This window comes from Lygodium microphyllum, chromosome 10 (genome assembly GCF_053477565.2).
Source record: "Lygodium microphyllum isolate KBCC chromosome 10, Lygodium_microphyllum_v1.1.10, whole genome shotgun sequence".
NCBI lineage: Eukaryota > Viridiplantae > Streptophyta > Polypodiopsida > Schizaeales > Lygodiaceae > Lygodium > Lygodium microphyllum.
In genome coordinates, this window is record NC_141144.1 from 158,953,591 (window position 1) to 158,978,659 (window position 25,069).

The 25,069-nt window shown below is 38.4% G+C and overlaps 1 protein-coding gene across 1 annotated transcript in view; it reads right to left on the reverse strand.

The window, feature by feature from the left end:
• Positions 1-8,994: 8,994 nt before the first annotated feature.
• LOC148030723 (uncharacterized) overlaps positions 8,995-25,069 on the reverse strand; it is a 61,725-nt gene continuing 45,650 nt past the window's right edge. Inside the window, exons 9-11 of the mRNA XM_087687411.1 lie at positions 11,348-11,410; positions 11,199-11,261; positions 8,995-9,291 (exon numbers count right to left, since the gene is read on the reverse strand). Coding sequence (XP_087543537.1) covers positions 8,995-9,291; positions 11,199-11,261; positions 11,348-11,410 — 423 coding nt within the window. The remainder of the gene's footprint in view (positions 9,292-11,198; positions 11,262-11,347; positions 11,411-25,069) is intronic.

A 25,069-nucleotide genomic window follows, 5' to 3' on the forward strand; every position in this document is an offset into this window, starting at 1 on the left:
AGATCGCCTGGAGGAGCAGGCATGATAGATTCAAATCCTTGAATGTATTTGTAGAAGCATAACTTATATTTTTGTCTACCGGGACCTGGCACGTATCAATGACCAATGAGAAACCTAATTTAGCTTGGATCAGGGACAAGGATCTCAGCTTGTATGTGGACTACTCATCTTCTTGCCCCTTTTCCTGGCCATCTTCTCGTGGAGTGGACTTTGAAGGCTCTTCTTTTTCTTTCTCTCCCTCTCTATCTCTCGAGCTCAAAGGCTCCAACATTGATGAAGTTCAACCACCGGCCTTATAACTGGAGCTTACTAATTGGAGGGTCATACCATTGATCGAGGAAAACATCAAAGAGATGAGATAAGGGATTTAGGAGGGATCAAATCAATGAGGAGGGGGGTGTAGTGTGGAGGACAAAGAAGAGGACAATGTTCAGGATCAAGGCTACTAAAGACTGTAACTATGTCGAGGGAAAATATCCAAGCATGGGCTGAACCCTTCTTGTTAATTATGTTTTCCTCTTTCTTCCTATTCATCCAACTGTTGAGATGCCATTCCCATCTTGAGAGAGAGAGAGAGAGAGAGAGAGAGAGAGATTCATTGCTTTGGTACCAAGATGAAGGTTCCTAAACTTAGTCATTGAAATAATTTACTTTTACCACTTATTATTTTATTTTTTCAATGCCCTAATAATATAAATCCTATCAAATATCATAAAATAATACTCATTGTCACTATTATTTTCATTTCGTAATGCCTTAGTAGGAGAAGGGAGAGCTTTGAAGCAGTCGGAGCTTGTGCTCGTAACTACTAATTATCTATGCTCATGATTATGTATGTGTAAATCATTATATATATTGAAATAGAAGGTATGCCTAACCATAGAATGATGCATAATAGAGTAGAAACCAAAGCTGCATTAGCATGTTCTACTTTAGATGTCCATGCAAGTAGTAAAGCACCATCAATAATGTGTATTTCCTCCTTTCTTCCTATTCATACAACTATTGAGATGCCATTGCCATCTTGAAAGAGAGAGAGAGAGAGAGAGAGAGAGAGAGAGAGAGAGAGAGAGAGAGAGAGAGTCATCACTTTTCTACCAAGATGAAGGTTCCTAAACCTAGCCATTGAAATAATTTACTTTTACCACTTATATTTTTTATTTTTAATACCCTAATAATACAATTCATATCAAATATCATAAAATAATGTTTATTGTCACTATATTTTTCATATCATAATGCCCTAGTAAGAGAAGGGAGAGCTCTGAAGCAATTAGAGCTTGTCCCCGTAACTACTAATTATCTAAGCTCATGATTAGGTAGTGCAAATCATTATATATATTGAAATAGAATGTTTGTCTAACCATAGAATGATGCATAACAGGGTAGAAACCAAATGTTCATCATCAATAGCATGTTCTACAATAGATGTGCGTTCAAGTAGTAAAGCACCATCAATCATGTGTATTACAAATAATCAATAATTTAGTGAAATATTTGAACATAGAAATTTTCAATTGATAAGCTAGAATGTAGGCTGCCTTAATTATGGCCTAAAAATACCAACCCCTTTCAAGAACCAACAGCAAGGGCACTCAATTGGGTTCATGAGGATAAAAATATGTATTTTGGCTTCAATGAGAGTAAGGTCATGAACCACATAAAACCCTTCAATATTTCAATGAAAATAAGAAACCCCTGCATCTAACAACAATAGATAGCCCCTCAAAAGCTATCATGTAATTTGAACTAACAAGAAGAGTAAAAATCATTATATAGCTACACGATTTCAAGATAAGGAGATGACCAATTCTTAGCAATTCATTTTATCTTAGATAGACCCTAAAAATGAAGGCCCAAATAGGTAACTTGTGTGAGGCTGGTGGTTAAATGAATTCTCAAGGTTTTATCATAGGGAAGATTGTTGCAATGATACTTTCTTTAGCTACAAAAGGGTTGAAATAAAGGACTATTGCATTATATCATACCAATAAGAGCATCCTTAGAGGATAATTTGAAGGAGATATGATAAAATCCATTTCTTTAATGTGTAAATTACGTGGTGCAGTTGTGAAAAAGCTCCATATCATATGCGTGTACGATAAGCATGCTAAAATGTCAAATAAATTGGTCAAACATGTATCAAGAAGATATGCCATTTTCATTTGAGTAATTAGGGCTATGCTTGATGATCCATTAGGGTTTTTCTTCAAATTAATCCTATAACTGTTGGGACAAGAATGTGCAAAGGAGGAGAAACTTACAAAGGTAGATGGTCATCACACTCAAACAAACATGCACACACAAAATCACAGAGGATGTGAGATTTGATGTGGAAACTAGTAATTGAGGGGGCCAATTAGTGCCTTCCCATAAAATATTTTACATTCATCTTGAGGAATGCTTTTTGATTGGTGCTTTGCAAGTGTAAATTTGTTTCATTTCATTTCATATAGTCAACTTAATTTCCCACTTAATGTTCTTGGTTGATTGGTGCTTCTCAAGTATATATTTGTTGTAGTTGGTTTCCTGAAGTCAAGTGCATGTTCTTAGGGATGGTTTTGAGTCTCATCATTGCTATGATCAATGGCTCGAGGCTTGAATCTTCTTTGACATTAAGTGGCCTTCCAAATGCTACAACTATTGATTTCATGAAGTCAAGTGCATATTCTTAGGGATGATTTGTGAGTATCGTCATTGCTATGATCAATAGCGCGAGGCTTGAGTCTTCTTTGACATTATGTGGCCTTCAAAATGCTACAACTATTGAATGGTCTTCATGTTCTTATGGATGATTTGTGAGTCTAGTCGTTGGTATGATCAATAGCTCAAGGCTTGAATCTTCTTTGACATTATGCAGCCTTCTAAATGATACAGCTATTGAATGGTCTTCTTGAAGCTTTGAGAAACTGTTGGACTTTGATGAGCTACCACATGTGGGAAGCTGTTTTCTTATCCCACGATTCATAATTGTTCAATCCTCTTTGTGTTCTCTTCAAAGCATATCTAGTCTATGTGTGAGACTTGAGTATTCATGGTTGTAGCATCAATCACTTGTTACTATAGCATTTATTAAGTATGAAGAGGAGGTGCTAGGAATATCCATGCCACTCTATAAAGTGTATTGTGGTTTTGCTCATTAGGGTCCTCATTTATGTTATTTATACTTTACCTTGTGTTGATACCAACTAAGTGAATGATCTTGTGTTATTGTAAGACTATCTTCCCCAAGAGAGGAGCTCATTAACTAAGAAATATAGTGGGGTATGTCTGAACCCAACTAAACATGAACAATGCCCTTTCCAATAAATTTGTATTTGAGCCATTGTGGAACCTCCTTCTTAGATGGTATTTGACCATGAGAAACATGAAAAACAATAGCCATAGCTTGAGATACTCAAGATTTGCTAGGTGTTGTCATGAGAATTGATTCATCGCCTAAATTTTCTATTTTGATTGAATGTGTTGGGCTTCAAGGTAGATATAATTGTTATTAATGAAAAAATTAAATTGTCCTATTAATTCTCAAAAGGATATCAAAATTTGGAAAACCTATACAATTACTGCAAGAAATTAGCAAGGTACCTTTGTATCTACTTTTTTAATGGTTACCTCTTAGCACATGTGCATTGAGAAACTAACCCATTTGGCTTGGGTTTTTGATATCTATCACATTTTCTATTATAAGAATTTTAACCTGTTGGAATGCAACATCATTCTCTGTAAGTTTTATATGTTTCTTTGGAGGTTAGTTATGCTGAAGTTTTCCATAGAGGTAGACAAGTATATGGATACTTATTTTAGGACATTAGCCTTATGGAAAAGAGGATCCTTTTCATCTCTTTTAGCAATGCACATGCACTAGAAATGTGTAGAAGAAGATGCACAAATGACACATGCAATAGGCTCCTAATTTTCATAAATATTGACCTAGGTCACATGGTGCTCAATATTAAACTGTTTATCAATATAGTTACCTTCATGGGGCTTGGTGCACCACCAAATAATCTTTAGGGGAGTAAGTAGAAGAGTTTTGCCAAATTTTGTAAAAAGGGATGAGAAGAAATGTCGTATTATTTTAAGCCTAATTTGCTTGGTGACCACTTTTCACAAATTATATCTTGGTATGACTATTTGTAATCTCCCATTAAGTATATATTATTGATATAGATATTTTTAATTCCGTAGTCTAAATGTGGGGAATCGAATTCCCTAGTTGTATAGCCTACAATTCCCTAATATGCTAGGTGAAAAATATGATTCCCTAGTTATATGATCTATAAATCCCTAGTTTAAGATGTGGATAATAAAATTTCCTAGTTATATATATGGAAATCATATGTGCATGCCTAGGATGCCCTACCATGACATTTGAAACATGTAATTCACTAGTTGGGGATTCCCATAGCATATGGGCTTAACATTAGTTTTAAGCTCATGCATATTGACACGAGCTACCATAGTGTGAAAGAACTTGGAGCATAATAACATGTTTTTCTTGAATGGGACTTCAAGATATAGCCTCATGTGATTATCCAATAGATTTCCTCATTGAATGAATAACCCATCTAAAATATAAAATTGCATACAAAACTTTTGCATTTTCAAATGTGGAGCATATGGTAAGAGATGTGATCACTAGTTTTCATTTTTCATCTTTTCCTTTTCAACGTTGCTAAGGAAAGAATGAAGAGAGAGCTAAGAGAGAGAGAGAGAGAGAGAGAGAGAGAGAGAGAGAGAGAGAGAGAGAGAGAGAGAGAGAGAGAGAGAGAGAGAGAGAGAGAGAGAGAGAGAGAGAGAGAGAGAATGTATGTTTTATTCATGCACACTAAGAAAAAGCTTAGAATTCTTCCAACTTAGCTCTGATACCATGTAGAATAGGGCTTTTAGAAACACTTGGGATATATATAGCTAAGAGCACCAATGTAAATATTAAAGATTTCTTGTTGAACTATGATAAAGAATGACAACTAGAGAGTGATCAGCTTGATGATGGCACACCTAGTTCATTTCAAGGTCTAAAGTTAAGGCCATCCCTGACACGGTTAACACATATCAAACCTCATGTAAGGGCTACCATTGTCCATGGAGATGTAAGCTCCTTATGTACATTTCTTTCTTAAGTACATTTTTTTCTTCGAAATAATCCCACCATTAATTTCACTTCATTCTACTTTTCCATGCATTGAAATATATTACCCATTTGAATGGTTGAGTTAATATTTTGAGTATGTAGGCAATATGCTCTATATTCTCAATACTCGAGCATATCCTCTAACATGTTGTGATGTATACCTAGCCACATGCGAATTTCTATCATATTCTAGGTCATTTGATCAAGTGATCACTCTTATGTTGAGTATCTCATCAACTCAATCTATAAAACTTACACAATTTCAAGCCTCATCCTTACAACTACATGAGCTAGAAACGTTTGGGTTGTCTCGTTGATTCACATATGTAGCTATTATGCCTAATTCATAGTAAGACATGTGCAAGTGCATGAAACTTCATGAAAATGAGTTGACTCTTGCTATTGCCATGCACATAATGATGCTACATGTTCATATTAAAGATAAGTACAAAAATATATCAAACATTCATGTCAGGAGGTGTCCATTAGATAGATGATTGCAAGGGGAGAATGAGTACAAGTGACTACTCCATTGTCATAAAGATAACCATGGCCATATAAGAATAGTACTTGCTAGGATCCATAGTGAGCTTGGATGGTAGTTGATGTGATATGCTTTCATATTCAGATAATCATGGAATATGTGTAGTGTCTAGAAAAATTGCAGTTGGTATGTGAAAGATGTTAACATTATGGGGTAATCAAGAGGGACTTCACATTAAAATAGTGAGCATAGTCTTATAAATTTATTGTCGTGCCTTTTTTAGGTTCGCACAAAAAACTATACCCTTCTTCTCAAACAATTTATCATTGGGGTGAAGTTTATATGTTAATACACTTGTTCTAGATTCTCGAATCCTAGTCTACTGTGCGGTGTACAAAACCCTTCCCCCTATATGGTTTCACATGAATATGAGACGTAAGAATATGTTCCCCTCTAAAATAGCTTAGCCGGCCTCGCTGTTGTGGCATGTGCCAAGGACCCATGGGTTCACGCAACCTCCAGCTAGGGCTGCCGCAAGGCCCCTTAGACTTAGGGTTGAGACACCAGGCAATAATTATTATGATTGTGTCGACTAAATGAGGCTCTCTTGGATGGGGTTGAGACACGAGACATTAATTATTATGATTGTTTCGACTAAACGAGATTCTCTTGGGTGGGGTTCGGGATTGGGGTTCTAGACCGGTCGCTCGAGATTCGAGTGGAGTCCGCGAGAAACCCAGATACTGCCGTCATGCATATATAGGAGCGGATGCCCAGTGGCGCATGGCCGGTGGTTGGTCTCGTGCCACACTGGTGAATCAGCGATTAATCTGGCTGGAGCGAGAGGTGGAAGAAGGGAAGATTTAGCATGGAAGAGGTCAATGATCGGCGGGTCCGGAGACCTGTGCGGAAGCAGAGCGCAGAAGAGGATCCCAACGGCCTTAGTATAAGACTTCATGATCTTGCCCTGAATGGTTCGGGTTTCCAGCTCCCATCTTATTCATTACTAGGTGATGAAGTATCGAGATCTATGACAGGCAGACAAAACTTAAGTGTCGTGCAGGAGCAGAAACACAACACTATCCTAAAGACGGGCTTGCAGGGCCGGCGATCAAGGCAAGCTAGTGATCCTACTAGCAGAATAGCTGATGCGTACTACTCAGTGAGTCCTGCTGGACTGCCACCGGAAGTCACTCACGAGATTTTGAAGAGGCTGCCATGCGTTTGTAGCCTGGTGAGGCTACGGTGCGTTTCCCAGCGATGGAGGGAGCTGCTGTCCCAGCCCAACCTTCTCTTCGATCGTACAGGCTAGGCTGACGAAGATGCTCATGTGAAATTTGCCTTGATTCGCTGCCTGAACGATAGGCCTCGGCTGTACGGACGAGGGAATATTCCGTGGCAGCTGTTGTCCGTGTATGACCCAAGCTGGGGCTTCCTGGCTGTATTCAACTTCCAGTCCCGGAGATGGGGGCGAGTGGCTCTCAACGCAAAGCTAAAGTCCAGCGAAAGGTTTACTCTTAATGGTGAGGTTGGTGTGCCCCGGCGCACCAAGAGGAGCTGCACGTTCCGCTGCACACACGCAGGAACCCTGGTGGTTACATGCCGGGAGATTGCAGAAAATGGCCAGAGCTGAAGCAGACTGTACTCCTTCAATCCCCTCACTGGCGAGATCAAGGAGCTTCCAATGTGCAACCTCATCAGCGATGCAGGCTCCAGATGGGCGGCTTGTTTCGTGGGGGGCGACTTCCCAAGCCAGAGAATGCTGGCCCTGGGTAGCAACCGCAACAGTCTCGCCTTCATAAACGAAGGCAGGATGAGGGGACGAACGATGGAGGTGTTGCACACGGGCCTGGAATGCATTAGCAGCGATGGTGCAGCAGCTGGTTGGGAGGTGCTTGAAGAGGACACGGGTGCAGGGCAGGGCTTGGTTCTATGGAAGGGCTGCTACTGGGTGCCACACGCCTTTCTTCGCAAGCTAGTGGTCATGGTCCCTCCCGAGGGCAGCGTATTTTTTGCTCCACGGACTGAAATCGACGGGGCTACTGGTCTGCATTGCAAGCTTTTTTCCCTTCCCGATGTACCCGGGGAGCCGGGCTCCGTGCAAAACATCCCAACGGACCCACGTCGCCGCCTCTTAGTTAGGCTGGTGGGGAGCCCGGATTCTACCACCTTGTACCTCGTGTATGGCGTTAGGTCTTTCATTTATAACGAATCAGATGAGCACGAGGTGGACTTGGAAGACGAAGAAGCTCGGCAGGAACAAGGTGAGCTGGAAGACCATCGACAGGAGTTAGAGGATGAGTCCGAGGACGAGGAATTAGAGGATGAGCCCGACGAAGTGGAGGAGGAGATTGAGTCAAGCCTAGAGGATGAGTCCGAAGAGGAGGAGGAGGAGGAGATCGAGTCAACCCTGGAGATCCATATCTACTCGCTGACACGTGTGAACGAGCTGCCATGGGGCGAGCTCGTCTGGAAGGAGCCTTTCCGCATGCCTATGCAGTACCACAAGGAACTTTCAATCTTTCCCCACATAGGCAATTTGGTGAAATATAAGAAATTCTCCAATATTTCCTATGTAGACAAGTACGTATTCCCTATCTATAACTAGGAAATTGCATTCCCTACATCTTATAATAGGGAATATAGAGCATTCCCTACATTCCTTTGAAAGTCCCTACGTTCCCTACATCTTATAATAGGGAATATAGAGCATTCCCCACATTACTTTGAAAATCCCTACATAAAGAATTATAAGGATGTGATTCCCTACTTTTATGTAATAGAGAATTAAAGGTACAATGAGGATAAGATAAAGATGATGTTTATCACAATTCTCTATTTCTCAATTCAAGTTGATAATGATGGTTTCGAGAAGGTAAGGACAAAGGTATATATAGCTTCGCATTTGAATAAGTACGTGCAATTAATCTGATGGAGGTGGATCGTGACGAGACGTACACGCACGAATGCATGGCGCAGGAGGCCGACTGCAATATCAGAGGCAGGATGGTACTCCATCGCTTCGGACATTATTTAATACTTTTGTCAACGATAGAAAACACTAGAGTCGATAGGGGGAGAGAGAGAGAGATTGTAACTGTTTGAACGATCGATCGGTCGACCACCTTCGACATTGGAATGGAGGATACAATACGGTTATACCTGTCGAAATAATTAGGTGGGATGGCGTGGTGTCTAAATGCCCCAAAAAGGAAGAGCCCACCCAGTACAAGAAGATCTAGAAGGCTTAACACAAAAGTGGTCTGGAGAGAGACGATCTGGAGAGACCCATTCGCTCCGCCGCCTGTGACGCAGAGTACCATTGAGCAATTATTAGCTAGGTAGAAGAGCGAGTGATGCTGTTGCGGAGGCTGCGTTAGTGGTGGTTATTACCACGGAGGGCCTCGAACCTGGGCTTCCAGACGCAGCCCATGGAGTTCACCATGGTTCGGTAAGGGCAGCTGGGGAGCCACCTCCAGAAAGGTTTGCCACGGCAGGACGTCATGGCCAGCACCTTCTTTCCGTCGGCCACGCTGCGGAAGTAGAGAGTAGTTTCAGCGGCATCTTTCTTGGCAGCCGACACGGATGACACGGCGAAGCACTCGAGGCGCCGAAGGTCATGTTGTTGCCGAGGCAAACCTGGAGGCACCAATTGCTCCACGTACACAAGGAACTTTCAATCGATCCCCATATAGGAAAAAAAGAGAATTCCCCATGGAATTCCCTAGTTGAAAATACATATAAGTGGGGAAAGTAAAAACTAGGGAAAATGGGACATTTCCTAGTGAGAATAAGTAGGGAATCACATAAGACCTTTTCTATGTAGGAAATATTTCATACATAGGAAAATACAGAATTTTCTATGTAGGGAATAATTCCTATATAAGAAATATTCCATATATAGGAAAAAAATTCTAGATGTGATTCCCTAGGTACTCTCACTAGGAAATCTCTCATTTTTCCTATTTTTTGCATTCCCTACTTATATGTACTTTCAACTACGGAATTTCGTGGGAATTCTCTTTTTTCCTTATCAATTTATCTACTTTGCCCTTACTCTTAGACATGCTGATATCAAACAAGAAATTACACAATAAATTTTTAACTAGAAATTTATATAGAGAATGTCATCATTTCTAAGTAAGGATCAATAACATACATCTAATGATCAAAATAGATTAAACAAATTAAGACATCAACATCTACTTCTAGCAGCCAAAAGAAAAATGAAAATACTTTTAAAGGAGCATAGAACTAAAAACTAATTAAGCAACATGTGTGTCTTGAATGTTTTATCCCTTAAATCTCCAATATGTTCCAAAGTAATAAATATTTGAGTAATCCCTCAAATCTCCAATATGTTGAAAAGCAATAAATTCTTAACTCAAAGTAGAAGTTACGCTAAAACTTCCACATCATCTAGACTAAGCACATTGCTATTTTTGTTTAATACAACTTTGCCATTTCCTAGTAGCCAATAAACAATCTCCTTAATCATATCATCACTTGTTGGCTTCTTTGTATCCTTAATCAAGACTCGAAAGCTAGCTTCAATCTTTTGGAGATTCATGTATGTACTCTTTAAAGAAAAGTACATATCATGAATTGTAGGCACACCAACATACTTCAAAAGTATGGTTTCCATGTTCTCTTTTGTCATATTAACCTGCATTGAATAACTAAAAGAGAATAAGTAACTTATTATACTATGTATGGATAATTAAATGACACGAATTATAATATGAAAAGCCATAAATTTAACTACATGACTATTATATATATATATATATAAACTATAAACCTACCCTTTAAGCATCATTTGAAATGTTAATCTCAAAGCTACAAATTCAACTACATGACTACAATTATATATATCTAATTAAAATATAAATTAACAATAAAGTTATAATTTGAGTATCATTTGAAATGTTAATCTCAATGCCTTGGTTTGGGAGATCTTTAAATTCCTAATTTAAATAAAATAAAAAGAGTAGATTATGCTTTTCATGTATGACATAAACAAAAATATAAACATTTACATCTAGCACCTTTGGTTCTTTTTCATTGATACTGGTACCTCATTTCATGCTCCTTTGTTGCAAAATATCCTTCATCTTCTCACTTGGCTAGTCAACACATAAAATAAATAGTTATATAATAAATCATATATTTAGTTATTCACTAAACTATGACGCTATTGTTCTCTCACAAACATATATCAAATACCTTCCTCTTTCTTTGACTTTTTCGAGATGTTTCATTAATGTCATCATTTGGATTAGCCTACATTCAAAACTAAAATTAGTAATCACATTAAAAACATTTATATAGAAAAAAAAGTTACATACCTTATCATTGCTTGAACTATGGATACTTTGTTCCAGAGTTTCTTGACGTTTAGTTGAGTACATTATTTTGTCTAAACCATGTGACAATAACTTTGAAAAGCTGGCACAATTTTCCATATCAAGTGTCTCATCTTCATTTTCAACATCCTACATTTTAAGCATGTAAAGGATAAGATACTGTTAAGAACATGAATCATATGGTTAATCTTAAATTTAATATAAAGCAAAGAACGTCATCGGATGTATAACATTGAAATTCTTCAAAGCTCTTTTCTTCCTCCACGAACATATTCATCTATGGGAAATGAAAGTTAATGTATAAGTATCTGTATAAGAGACATTCTTAAAGAAAGTTATTAGATATGAGCTCAAAAGCATTACCTGCAATGATAAATCTGTTTGCTTGTATTGTTGTCCTTCAAAGGAGCTACTTTCTTCAAGAGGCTACATCAACAAAATAAGATCATGTGTATACATCAAATGTTCAAAATATATGGAATCAAGTACAAAAATGATAAACATATAAGATTATAAGATACCTTTTTCAAACCTTGTTCATTCGCAATATCATCCATGCTAGGAATGTATACATCAAGTTGATTAGAATCAATAGTAGCAACATATGGTTCACTCTGCCATCAATAGACACCCCTAAATGAGTATGGGAGAAAAAGAGCCAATCCTACACTTATGATATCAAACTTATAAATCATCTTACCATTGATGATGTTATGTCATTTGATACATTTTGAAGCTTATCTATATCATCCACTCCAAGAGATGTGGATAATTCTCTCTATATGTCATAAGATTAAAAGTTCAATAACTAAGAATCTACACCTCAAATATTAGGAAAGCCAATTAAAAAAAGTAACAATCAACTTACCTTCTTTAAAGAATCTTTTTTCTTCAAATACTTTCTTTCATCTTGCTTTGTACCCTTCCACCAGTCATATATGTCATTCTCTCTCCATATGTACTCACATCCAGTAAACTTCAATGGTAAAATCTCATGGTGATTCTCTGATATAATTTTCATGATATACTTTTTATCCGCATTTTTATAACGTAGATCATCTGGGTTTAAGGATTCAAATCACCTATGTACTCGATGATAATTTTCGAGCATGACAGTGTGTTGACTTTTAAAGTATTCAGCCAAGAGCTTTTTTCCATAAAGTCTACCCTCTTCTCTAAATTTCAACATGGGTGGCCGATAGATATCATCATATGATGGTATGCGTATCACTCCTATTGATACTCAAGTGATCAAATATCATTAGTTAGTATAACCATTTCAAAAAATAGCTCATTATCAACATAAGAAAGCTGATAATACCTGATTCTTGGCTTGAAGAAGTGTTAAGGCAAGCAATCTCAATGTCTTCCTTTCTTACATTGTCTCTTGTGTCATCTTTAGTAACTTGTTTACCTATATATACATAGAGTTAACCAAAGCTAACGATAATACAAGGTTATGAAAATTTTCAATAACACAAAAGAAAGTAATTAGATATTGTGTATCAATTTGGGTCACCAAATTTGTACAAGTTTTTGATCCTTAAAGTTGGTACCTGCATCTTGACTTGAAGAAACATTATCGCAAGTAACCTCCTTATCTCCCTTTCTTACATTACCTCTTTTCCCACGTTTTGTTGTTATTTTATCTATGTTTATATATATACACACAATTACTCAAAGTTTAAAGATATGAATAACTATGAACATTTTAAATTTGGCAAAGAGACTAATTAAAGCTAGTTAATCTCAAAATGAATCACCTAATAAAGCAAGATGTAATATATGTACAGATTTAAATTTTCAAAGTTTAGTAGAAATAAAGACATATACCTGTATCGTGATTTGAAGAGACATTAGGGCCAATGACCTCCTTAGCTTTCATTGTTCCATTATCTCTTGTACCTGCATTTCTGATTTTGTTACCTTTATGTACACATAATAAACCAAAGTTTAGAAACATAAGAGACTTATATTTTTTAAAAAGAAGTACTATATCAAACTAAATCACTTAATTCCTTAGCACTTGGATTAGAACACATAAAATAGTAATAAAATTAGGTATAAATTTAGTTATTAGAGTTAGTTACCTTTCACTTCTTCCACAACTGAATCCACAAGCCCAAGTAGTTTGGGATCCTCACTCATCATTTTTTTCAAAAGAGCCATCATCTCTAGATTAGAAGTCGACATGGCAAACCTACATAGGCATGGTAACAATAAGAAAGTATTTGCAATGTATGTTTGAAAATGTATATCACATTAAGCAATACAAAACAAAAGACTTCAATAAACATACCGTCATAATGTTTGAAAATGTAAATTACATTAAGCAATACAAAACAAAAGACTTCAATAAACCTACCGTCATAACATTGTTGCCTCATGCTCATGCGAACGCCACATGGTAGGTACAATCTTTCTTTTGTTGTCAATTGCAATTGCTTTTGTTTTGAGTACTTGCCATTGCTTTTTTGTGGAATTACATAGCCACCAATCCTTCCAATCTTGATCCTCTATTCTCACTTTCCAAATATTTTCTTGCAAGTGTACATTAGTTAGCCATCCCACTTTTACTTACTTCATTTCATAGTGTACTGCTCTTATAACCGCACATTTGAGGTCATTTGGCTCACATAAAGCATCTAGATGAGACTTCATATAGACAATATCATTTTCCTCTAGCCAAGGAGGAATGCAACCGATGCAACCTATCTTAATCAAACGTGACCTTGGTCTCAAATCTTTTGTCTCATATGCGATGATATTGTTTCCATGTTGAAGTGGAATAAATTTGTGTAACAATGATTGTATTGGTCTAATACAATCCCATGGAAATGGAACAAAACCATTTTGCAAGACACTTATACCTGTAGTGGTATCCACAACTAGACTTTCATGGCCACTTTCAACCACAATACATTGTCTGTAGTAATAAGCTCCAAAAAATAGTTTCACTTCACCATTGCATTCAAACAAAAAAAATGATGATATGCATGCTTTTCAATGGCCAACATCTATGTCCACTCTAGAGTCTTCATCGCATCTTACCACCACTTTATCTCCCACTTTATAAACTTCTCCCTTTAGAAAAACCTTTTTATATTCTGTCACTGTTTCCACCTCTATGTTGAAGCTATGATGAACATATCTCTTTTCTTCATTAGTTGCATCTCTGCGTCTTAACTTCTTTGCTCCTATGGTTATTCCCTTTGTTAGAGCCACTCTTTTGCATGCACAATCATTAGCCTTTTCTAAAAAACTCCATATTTCTTTTGCATTCTCCACACATGATACATGCATGAGACCTGATGCATGCCATTCTGGACATTCATCGTACCTATTAGAATCCACTAAGTATCCATCAGGTGGTAGTAAAGCTTTGTGAAGTTCTCTTGTCATCCTTTGATACGGCATAAGTCTGTCACGTTGGTCTTTTGTAATATGCATAAATATCCATGTAAAGAATCTTCGTCTTTGGTAGTTTGCATAAGAAATCTCATTATCTTTGTTATTTGTTTTGATATTGACATATACTAAGACTATACGCTCATAAATATAACACCAGAAAGCATCATGACTACCATGTCGAATAATGTCATCCAAGAATTCTCCAAAACCTACATTTAGTAAGGCAAGAAAATATATACGATTAAAGTGAAATATAATTGCTATATAAATGAAAAAACTAAGAAAATAAAAAATATTTATACTTGCAACATGTTCCAAAGGAGCTGAGTTTGATCCTAAGAGCTCCTCAGAGCTTACTCTCCATGAACCAAGCAAATCTCTCAAAGTGTCTATATTTTCTCTAGACCAACCATTGTCGCGAGTGTAGTTGTAAAAAGCATGAGCAATGTCTATCAGAATCAATCCTAGGTCATAGAATACCTTCGAAATACCTTCAATCTCACATAGTACATAAGGCAAACACCATTGAATTCACTTTTGATTTTCCTCAGCCTTGTAGCTCTCACAATACTTACTAGGATATCTTGGCCTGCGACCATAACGAATAGAGTATAGTGTTACTTTAGTGACACGATGTGTTGTCTCATCAATTTTTACTTTCATCCTGTTATCCACAGTCCTTACTAGAGAACATATATATTTTGAGAAAAAATTTAGAGCCAAAATATGCATACAATCATATACAAGGTCTAGGGATAAATCAAAGCCATAGAGTTCATATAGTCTCCACAAGCATGATCTACCAGAAAGTCCCGCATCTTTCAAAATCTCTTCTCTTTCTGCTTGGGTGAGGGCTCGCTCTGCCATAGTCAAAGAACTAAGCATTTCATTGGTTGATCTTTTAATTGGTCTATATCTCAACTGGAATCTATTTTGACCATACAAGTAACGTCCTGAGCCCTCACCCTCCAAAGTGGCTATTGCTTTGTCTCTATGACAAAACAATTGACTACCATCTTTGAAAGATCCAATCTTGCACTGAGCTGGATGGTCTCCAGTTACCATCATTAGGATAGCACGTCCAATGAATCTTCGACTAAGAGAATTTTCATGCTCAACAATCTGTGTAACTGGATGATTGAAGTCTACTTCAAATCCATCAACAAATAGACTTTCTAATTCATCTATCAATAGCTGCATGAATATGTGAAAGAGTTTACTAGAGCTTCCAATAACTTTTTTGCAACTGAATGGAATAAATAAAACCAGTATAACTCCAATAAGGAAGCTCTTTCCAACATTGAGAATTTTGATTTCAACAACTCCACAATTCTTCTGGGTTGTCTTTGAGGCTTGGAATCCATCCCAATGTAATAAGAATGCGAAATTGCGTGGATCACCCTATTTATCACAAAACACACCACATTTTAGTAACATGTATCAAATTTCATTTATATTAATTAAAAAGACGAGCATGATAATAAAGTGTATCTTACAAATCCTTTTGTACCCATGTATGTGAGTTCGGCATGATTTGCAGATAAACTTGTAGGCACTCTCAATATCATCCCATGAATGATTAAGCAATGGTGACCTTTGGGTAGAAGGCCAAGCTGTATAGACTTGTTTGCAATGCATGTTATTACATATCAATGGAAGCTCAAAGTATGATTCAGGATTCCAAAAATCATTTACACTTTTGCATTTTGTACCAACCCAAAACTCATTTATTGTAGAATCACAAAGTGTATTCACCTGTATTAACCATTTGTTTTTATTTCTCCACATTTCCAACAATTCATGGCATAGAGTTCTACTTCTAGTTAGTAGACGCAATTGTTCTCTAATGGAGACATAGTCAAAAGAGAGCATATCTTTTCTCGATAGAGAAACTTGGAACACTTTTCACAACATTGTGAACAATCACGCTTTAACTTCTTCCTTCCTCCTTTTCTGGTGTTACACAAGCATTCAATTGTGTCTCTAATGTAGTTATCCTCCTTGCTTGGCTGATAAAGCAATGGTGCATGAATAGAGCTCTCACTTCCTTGGCATACCCTGTAACGTTGGGAGTTAACCATACCTAGCTGTGTGAACATGATACCAAGTTTCTCCCAACAAGTAGGAATATTTATACCATTCAAGTCTCCATCCCATGTGTTAGGCATTTGCACTAGTAGTTTGGCTAAGCTTGGCATATATATATTGTCCATATGTGCTTGGGGGGGATCAGAACTGACCATATCACCAAAAAGAATTTTAAGCATTTTATCTTGAAACTCAATTGAAGCTTGATGCTCATCCCAAAGTGCTTGCAATTGAATTATTCTTTGAAGGATTTTGTCAAGTAAAGATGGTTCAACATCATCCATCTCGAACGCTTCATGTTGTGGTTCCACCTCATTATCCTCCCTTTCGTCTAAATTGCCAATCTCATCTGATGGGTCATTATGGACCTCATCTCCCATGTCATTATGCTCTAGTAGAATGTCATCTTGTGGTAGTCCTTGAGAGTCATGTAAACCAAGATTAGTAGCGAGACTCTTAAATCTTTCCTCAAATTTCATGTGTCTTGCATATGTTGAGTGAGGAACCATACGTCCACCTCCACAATATGTCCTGCATGTACACCACAAACGCCTGCGTCTAGGCAAAGAGTGAGATGATGGTTGATCCATAGGAGGGTTATCTTCACTCATAGAAACATCATTGTTAGTAGAATTTTGACCTTCTTGTTGAGCCAAAACTGATGAATGTATTATCCCATTCATATCCTTGCGACTGTGTGCAAAGTAAGTTTGTCTAGTAACATTATGATAACCAAGGGTTGAATGCCTACACTTATAATTGCACTGACATCTCCTTAAATTATTCATTATGGCTTCCTGAAACATAGACATAAATAGAAAATAATCCATCTATATATTAAAGTTACATATCAAAGGTTATACATCAAACGGGAAAAAAAAAGCATTACTCAAAGGGAAGTAGACTTTTATCTATGGTGGAAATAAATTATATTCAAGAACCATAAGCATAGTCAAGGAGATTTAATTAGAAAGCTGCAAAGAGTAGAAAGTGCAAGGAGATTTAATTATAGAATACCTTCGTATCAAAATCTTCCAAAGATGCATAAGACTTAGTTTAGCAAAAACATGTGTCTATTATTTCTAAGGGTAGAGCAGGGATACGATAGTGCTATATGGTTTACAAGCATATTCATAGGGTGAAAGAAAACTATGTTCACTTAATATTGTTATCTCAAAGTTTTATATTTATTATGGGCACATACATAAACTAGATCTTCCAGTAAAGTATAGCTAGATGTACGTTATGAAGTGGTGCAAAGGTGTCACTTGGCTCATGTGAATTGAAGGGGAATTCAAGCTGACTCTGAGTCTACAAACATAAGTAGGCTACAGAGAGAGAGACTACAAAACCCTGCCTGGAAAGGAAGATCGGGCCAGGCTGGGCCAAAAAGACCCATCACATCACTTATTATTTCCCTAGTATGGTTAAACATCTCCTCGAACAAGTGATACTTGGAGCTTACTATAATAAACTTATGCTCGAGAAAACATAGGATAAAAAGCAAACAAGAGATAACAAAACCCAGCTTGGATAGGAAGATCGTATCCCTAGGGCTACAAGGCCCATCACAACAGTTATCATTTCCCAAGCATGGTTGGACATCTCCTCAAAACAAGCAAAGTCAGAGATTACAAAACCCTGCTAGGATAGGAAGGTCGTGTCCCTAGGGCTATAAATAAGGCCCATCACAGCAGTTATCCTTTCCCAAGCATGGTATACATGTAGTATACATCATGGTATACATGTAGTATATCAGAAAGACTAGTGGACACAATAGGCATAAACATTCTTAGTAAAAAGGCTTGTTGCCCACATTGTTACAACAATGAATAGCCTATCGAAACTAACCCAAATAAGCTCAAAACACATCACAATAGCCTATCAAAACTAATCCAAACAAGCTCAAAACACAATATTATCACAAGCTCAAAACGGATCCTCATTATAATTGCCACATTCTGAGCTACATCATCATGTCAAGCTTCTACAAGGGAGGGATTGCATACCTGGCTAGTTGCGGTTGGGGGTAACGGGACCGCAACTAGCTAGGTATGTGGTGGCTCTTAGGAACCCCTTTTTCCACATAGGAATGTCAAAACCTTTTGATGTATGATGCATAGAGAAGGAAAAACCACTCCGCCCCACAAAGCCCCTCAAGTAATCTAGAATCAGCAATCCCATTTGCTTGTCTATATGACACCCTTTCTCTCAAGCAAAACTGGTATGGGGCACCTAATTGTCAGCTCAAGCTACTCTTAAGACAGATTATGCCCTTGATGAGAGGGTTATGAGGTAAATGGCATCTAGTTCTTGCCTAATTCATGGGGATATATACAGCAAGACAGGTTCTCACAGCTCTCTATGCTCCTCTTTCTCTGACATCAAGTATTATGCATGTAAAGCCAAGAAACCCTCGCTTCTGATTTACGAACAGGAGCGAAACAGAGAAACTCATTCCAAAGGAATGTCTCAAATTAAAGTTAATCTCTCCTGTAGACCTGACCCAATCCATCAATCAATCAATCAGTCCAGAGAAACAGTTAACTGATGGGGGTGTGTGTTTGCAGAAGCAAGGGACATTAAAGCTGAGAGGGATCCTCGGTGTTTCCTTGTCTGCCAATGTCGCTTGTCTGCTCCTTCTTTCCGGAGGGGGCAAAGCGTCGGCCTATTAGCTAGCCTAGTCTAGTCTCTACGTTTGTGTGTGTGAGAGATGGGCGCAGGGATGTGCAAGAGAGCGTCGCTTTTTACACACGTTCTCTCTGATACGACTCCTGTAGTCTCACTCTCGTGCGCTGATATAGGAACGAACAACTTCCATTCCCTACAGGGGTGCGGTATGTGTGCGTCTATATATATATATATATGCGTGTGTTGCTGGGTGTATATCGGCCCTCCACACTCTAAGACTGAGCCAGAACTGCTTCCACGGTCCGATCCCTTCCTCGTTGGGGAAGCTGACCGCGCTCGTGAGCCTAGACCTGAGCAACATGCTCATCGACGGCGGGGAAGGCGGCCTCACGGGGGCCATCCCAGCGTCCTTTGAGAACTTGGCCGCCTTGCAGGAGCTGGATGTCTCCTACAACAAGTTGACGGACACTCTGCCTCCCTCGATAGGCGGGATGGCTAGCTTGCACCACATCCGCATCTTCAGCAACTCCATCGGGGGTCCCATCCCTGCCTCCTTTGGCCAGCTCTCCAACCTCGTCAATGCCGACCTCGCCTACAACCGCCTCTCGGGCCAGGTACCCGACGCCTTCGCCTCCAACCTCACCAGTCTCTTCTTCCTGTTTCTGGACCATAACCGCATCACGAGCCTGCCCAAGCCCTGGGGGGGGTGTCGGCGTTCGCTTCCGGGTCAGAGAGAACGTATCAGAGGAGTCGTATCAGAGATTACGTTGTCGCTTTTTACACACGTATCAGAGAGAACGTATTAGTGATACCTATCACTGCACGTCTATCAGCAAACAGACCCTCACGTTCCATGAAATCATCACTTACCTCCTGCGCCATGCATGTGTCCATGTAAGTCTCATCCCGATCGGCCTCCATCACATTAATTTCACTTATTCAAACGCGACGCTTCTTTTATCGTCCTATTCCACTGCATCGAGAGCAATACAGCATCGCACGAGAGCTCGAGCTATTCCACTGCGTAAGACTGCCCTTATGTTCCATGAATCATCACGAATCCGGAACGCCGTCTCTTGCGAGAACTGGAAAGTGAGACGTTGGCGTCCGCATGTTTTGGCCTTGTTCGCTTCGGGTCTTGCCCTTTTAATTTAGAAACAATGCAATCTAATCGCAAGGCTCTGCGTATGGAGGGTGTGGACTATAAGATAGGCTTAACAAGTGTTCGCATGTGGCGTACGTGGTACAATGCATTTGTTTTGGGACCTAAATCATGGGGTAAAAATTGTGTAACCAGGATGGCCTACATAGCAATATTTAGTTGGAAGCGTTTACCGATGGATGCAACTATGTGTAGGGATTTCTAGGCTTTGAGATTCCATGGGGAGCTTTGCTGAACACCGACGTGTAGGGCATTGTTCTTTTGATCAAAATAGTTGCTCATGTCATAAACCAAGGTTCCATAGCATGGAGGTCCAAGATTATGATGATTAGGTCTATTGATACTAAATATCAAAAGGAATATAAATGTCATGGTCAACATGCACTACAACAAAAAAGCCTCATACACGCACATTTAGACGCAATTTTTGAATACAGAGAAAAACTTACGGGCGCGTCTATCCGCCCGTGTATTTGTGTGTCTATGATTATGCGTCCATAATCGCATGTATCGACGAGTTTACACGCACAAATAGACGCGCAATAGACGCACATATACATGCACATATAGACAAGCTTTTAGACGCACTTTTACAAGCACTAATAGACGCGAACGGAAAACAAAAAATGTATTTTTCTAAAAAAGATATTTAATTTTATTTTTTAATTTGAATTATGCAGCGCGTGTATGAGCGCGTGTAGTCTGTATTATAGACGTGCGAATAAACGCGAATTACCTGCAATTTAGACGCGCTGATAGACGCGCAAAACAGAACTGGAAAAAAAAACCAGAGAGCATGTGGTTGCTGGTTTTTTTTTCCCCCCCTCCCATACATCAGATTGTGTATTTGGGAAAAAGACAATGTATCTTACGGGCACGAGAATTGAAAGTGAAAGTCCATGTATTCATTATATATCAAAGCATTTACAAGGGAAGTTTTGAGTGCTTGCGACCTAAAGCGTGGCCGCAAGCAGTAGGCTCAAAGAGATATCATACATATACAAGAAAAGAAGGCCTCATGAGGAGGTATGGTGCTCCTCTACGAATCTGAAGAGGAAACATCCTCCCTAGTACCACCATGGCTACTAGCGTCGCTATCCCCCTCCTTACTGTGCTCCACATCAGGGTTTGCCTACACACACAAAAGATCAGGGTTGCTTACATAGACAAGGTGGAGAAAAAGTTCTAATTAGTTATACTTTTAATAGGAAAGTAAGGAAAACATACCTCCTCTGGCTGTCGAATCCTCATGGCCCGGTTGTATTGGTCCTCAGTGATGAGACCCTCCTCATAAAAGTGAAGCCATGTCGTTGCGCGGTTATGGCCTCGATGGTAACCTACCTCTTTAGGGGTAGGTGTCCTACCAACGATGGTAGTCTGCAAAACATTTAGAGATATACAAACAATTAGACATCACAATATATTAGACTAAAATATATAAATAATTTAAAAAAATATACATTAAAAAAAACTAGAAATCAAAATATACTTACAAACACTGCCTCCTACGACTCTCTGCCGCCCGATCCGTAATGTGACGATCCCATTATTTCCATTTGGATCCGTCGCGCCTCTGCGTGCTGGCGACTCTTCACTTTCTCAGCTGCTTTCTTCTTGGCTTTCTTCTACTCTACACGGTGGCACATAGGTGGTTGGCTGTAGGCTCCACGCCCCTCCTCCAGCCTCCGCAATGAGTCCCTGGCCCGTGTCATGAGGTGGGATATTTTGTTGTGAAGCATATCCCTCACTTTTGTACGTCCCCAATCATCTGAGAATCACTGACCCTCAGGATTTGGGTATCTCCTAAGGACTGCCCTCAACACCTCCTGCCACAAGCCGCTTTTCTGATTTTTGAAGGCAATGAAACAATCTTTATACGTCGCATGCTCGACGCTCCTCATGTACGCCATTACATCCCTTCCCTCATCATCATGAAAGATGCCACCGGCATCTGTAACTCTATAGTAATGGCGTATAACCTCCTCTACATGATCTACTGGCGAGGGTGATCGCTCACCACCTCCTAGGCAACCCCCACACAACCCTCATCCTCCCCCTCGACTCTCCCTCCTTCCTCTCTGTCAACTGCCCTCTGCCTCGCTGGACGCACAAGCTTCTGCAGATGCACGTGCTTCTGCAGATGCTTGTGCTTCAGTCAATGCACGTGGAGCACGTGGAGTACCTGCAAATGGAGTACCTGCATATGGAGTAAGGTTCATGAGGATAAAAATATGTATTTTGGCTTCAATGAGAGTAAGGTCATGAACCACATAAAACCCTTCAATATTTCAATGAAAATAAGAAACCCCTGCATCTAACAACAATAGATAGCCCCTCAAAAGCTATCATGTAATTTGAACTAACAAGAAGAGTAAAAATCATTATATAGCTACACGATTTCAAGATAAGGAGATGACCAATTCTTAGCAATTCATTTTATCTTAGATAGACCCTAAAAATGAAGGCCCAAATAGGTAACTTGTGTGAGGCTGGTGGTTAAATGAATTCTCAAGGTTTTATCATAGGGAAGATTGTTGCAATGATACTTTCTTTAGCTACAAAAGGGTTGAAATAAAGGACTATTGCATTATATCATACCAATAAGAGCATCCTTAGAGGATAATTTGAAGGAGATATGATAAAATCCATTTCTTTAATGTGTAAATTACGTGGTGCAGTTGTGAAAAAGCTCCATATCATATGCGTGTACGATAAGCATGCTAAAATGTCAAATAAATTGGTCAAACATGTATCAAGAAGATATGCCATTTTCATTTGAGTAATTAGGGCTATGCTTGATGATCCATTAGGGTTTTTCTTCAAATTAATCCTATAACTGTTGGGACAAGAATGTGCAAAGGAGGAGAAACTTACAAAGGTAGATGGTCATCACACTCAAACAAACATGCACACACAAAATCACAGAGGATGTGAGATTTGATGTGGAAACTAGTAATTGAGGGGGCCAATTAGTGCCTTCCCATAAAATATTTTACATTCATCTTGAGGAATGCTTTTTGATTGGTGCTTTGCAAGTGTAAATTTGTTTCATTTCATTTCATATAGTCAACTTAATTTCCCACTTAATGTTCTTGGTTGATTGGTGCTTCTCAAGTATATATTTGTTGTAGTTGGTTTCCTGAAGTCAAGTGCATGTTCTTAGGGATGGTTTTGAGTCTCATCATTGCTATGATCAATGGCTCGAGGCTTGAATCTTCTTTGACATTAAGTGGCCTTCCAAATGCTACAACTATTGATTTCATGAAGTCAAGTGCATATTCTTAGGGATGATTTGTGAGTATCGTCATTGCTATGATCAATAGCGCGAGGCTTGAGTCTTCTTTGACATTATGTGGCCTTCAAAATGCTACAACTATTGAATGGTCTTCATGTTCTTATGGATGATTTGTGAGTCTAGTCGTTGGTATGATCAATAGCTCAAGGCTTGAATCTTCTTTGACATTATGCAGCCTTCTAAATGATACAGCTATTGAATGGTCTTCTTGAAGCTTTGAGAAACTGTTGGACTTTGATGAGCTACCACATGTGGGAAGCTGTTTTCTTATCCCACGGTTCATAATTGTTCAATCCTCTTTGTGTTCTCTTCAAAGCATATCTAGTCTATGTGTGAGACTTGAGTATTCATGGTTGTAGCATCAATCACTTGTTACTATAGCATTTATTAAGTATGAAGAGGAGGTGCTAGGAATATCCATGCCACTCTATAAAGTGTATTGTGGTTTTGCTCATTAGGGTCCTCATTTATGTTATTTATACTTTACCTTGTGTTGATACCAACTAAGTGAATGATCTTGTGTTATTGTAAGACTATCTTCCCCAAGAGAGGAGCTCATTAACTAAGAAATATAGTGGGGTATGTCTGAACCCAACTAAACATGAACAATGCCCTTTCCAATAAATTTGTATTTGAGCCATTGTGGAACCTCCTTCTTAGATGGTATTTGACCATGAGAAACATGAAAAACAATAGCCATAGCTTGAGATACTCAAGATTTGCTAGGTGTTGTCATGAGAATTGATTCATCGCCTAAATTTTCTATTTTGATTGAATGTGTTGGGCTTCAAGGTAGATATAATTGTTATTAATGAAAAAATTAAATTGTCCTATTAATTCTCAAAAGGATATCAAAATTTGGAAAACCTATACAATTACTGCAAGAAATTAGCAAGGTACCTTTGTATCTACTTTTTTAATGGTTACCTCTTAGCACATGTGCATTGAGAAACTAACCCATTTGGCTTGGGTTTTTGATATCTATCACATTTTCTATTATAAGAATTTTAACCTGTTGGAATGCAACATCATTCTCTGTAAGTTTTATATGTTTCTTTGGAGGTTAGTTATGCTGAAGTTTTCCATAGAGGTAGACAAGTATATGGATACTTATTTTAGGACATTAGCCTTATGGAAAAGAGGATCCTTTTCATCTCTTTTAGCAATGCACATGCACTAGAAATGTGTAGAAGAAGATGCACAAATGACACATGCAATAGGCTCCTAATTTTCATAAATATTGACCTAGGTCACATGGTGCTCAATATTAAACTGTTTATCAATATAGTTACCTTCATGGGGCTTGGTGCACCACCAAATAATCTTTAGGGGAGTAAGTAGAAGAGTTTTGCCAAATTTTGTAAAAAGGGATGAGAAGAAATGTCGTATTATTTTAAGCCTAATTTGCTTGGTGACCACTTTTCACAAATTATATCTTGGTATGACTATTTGTAATCTCCCATTAAGTATATATTATTGATATAGATATTTTTAATTC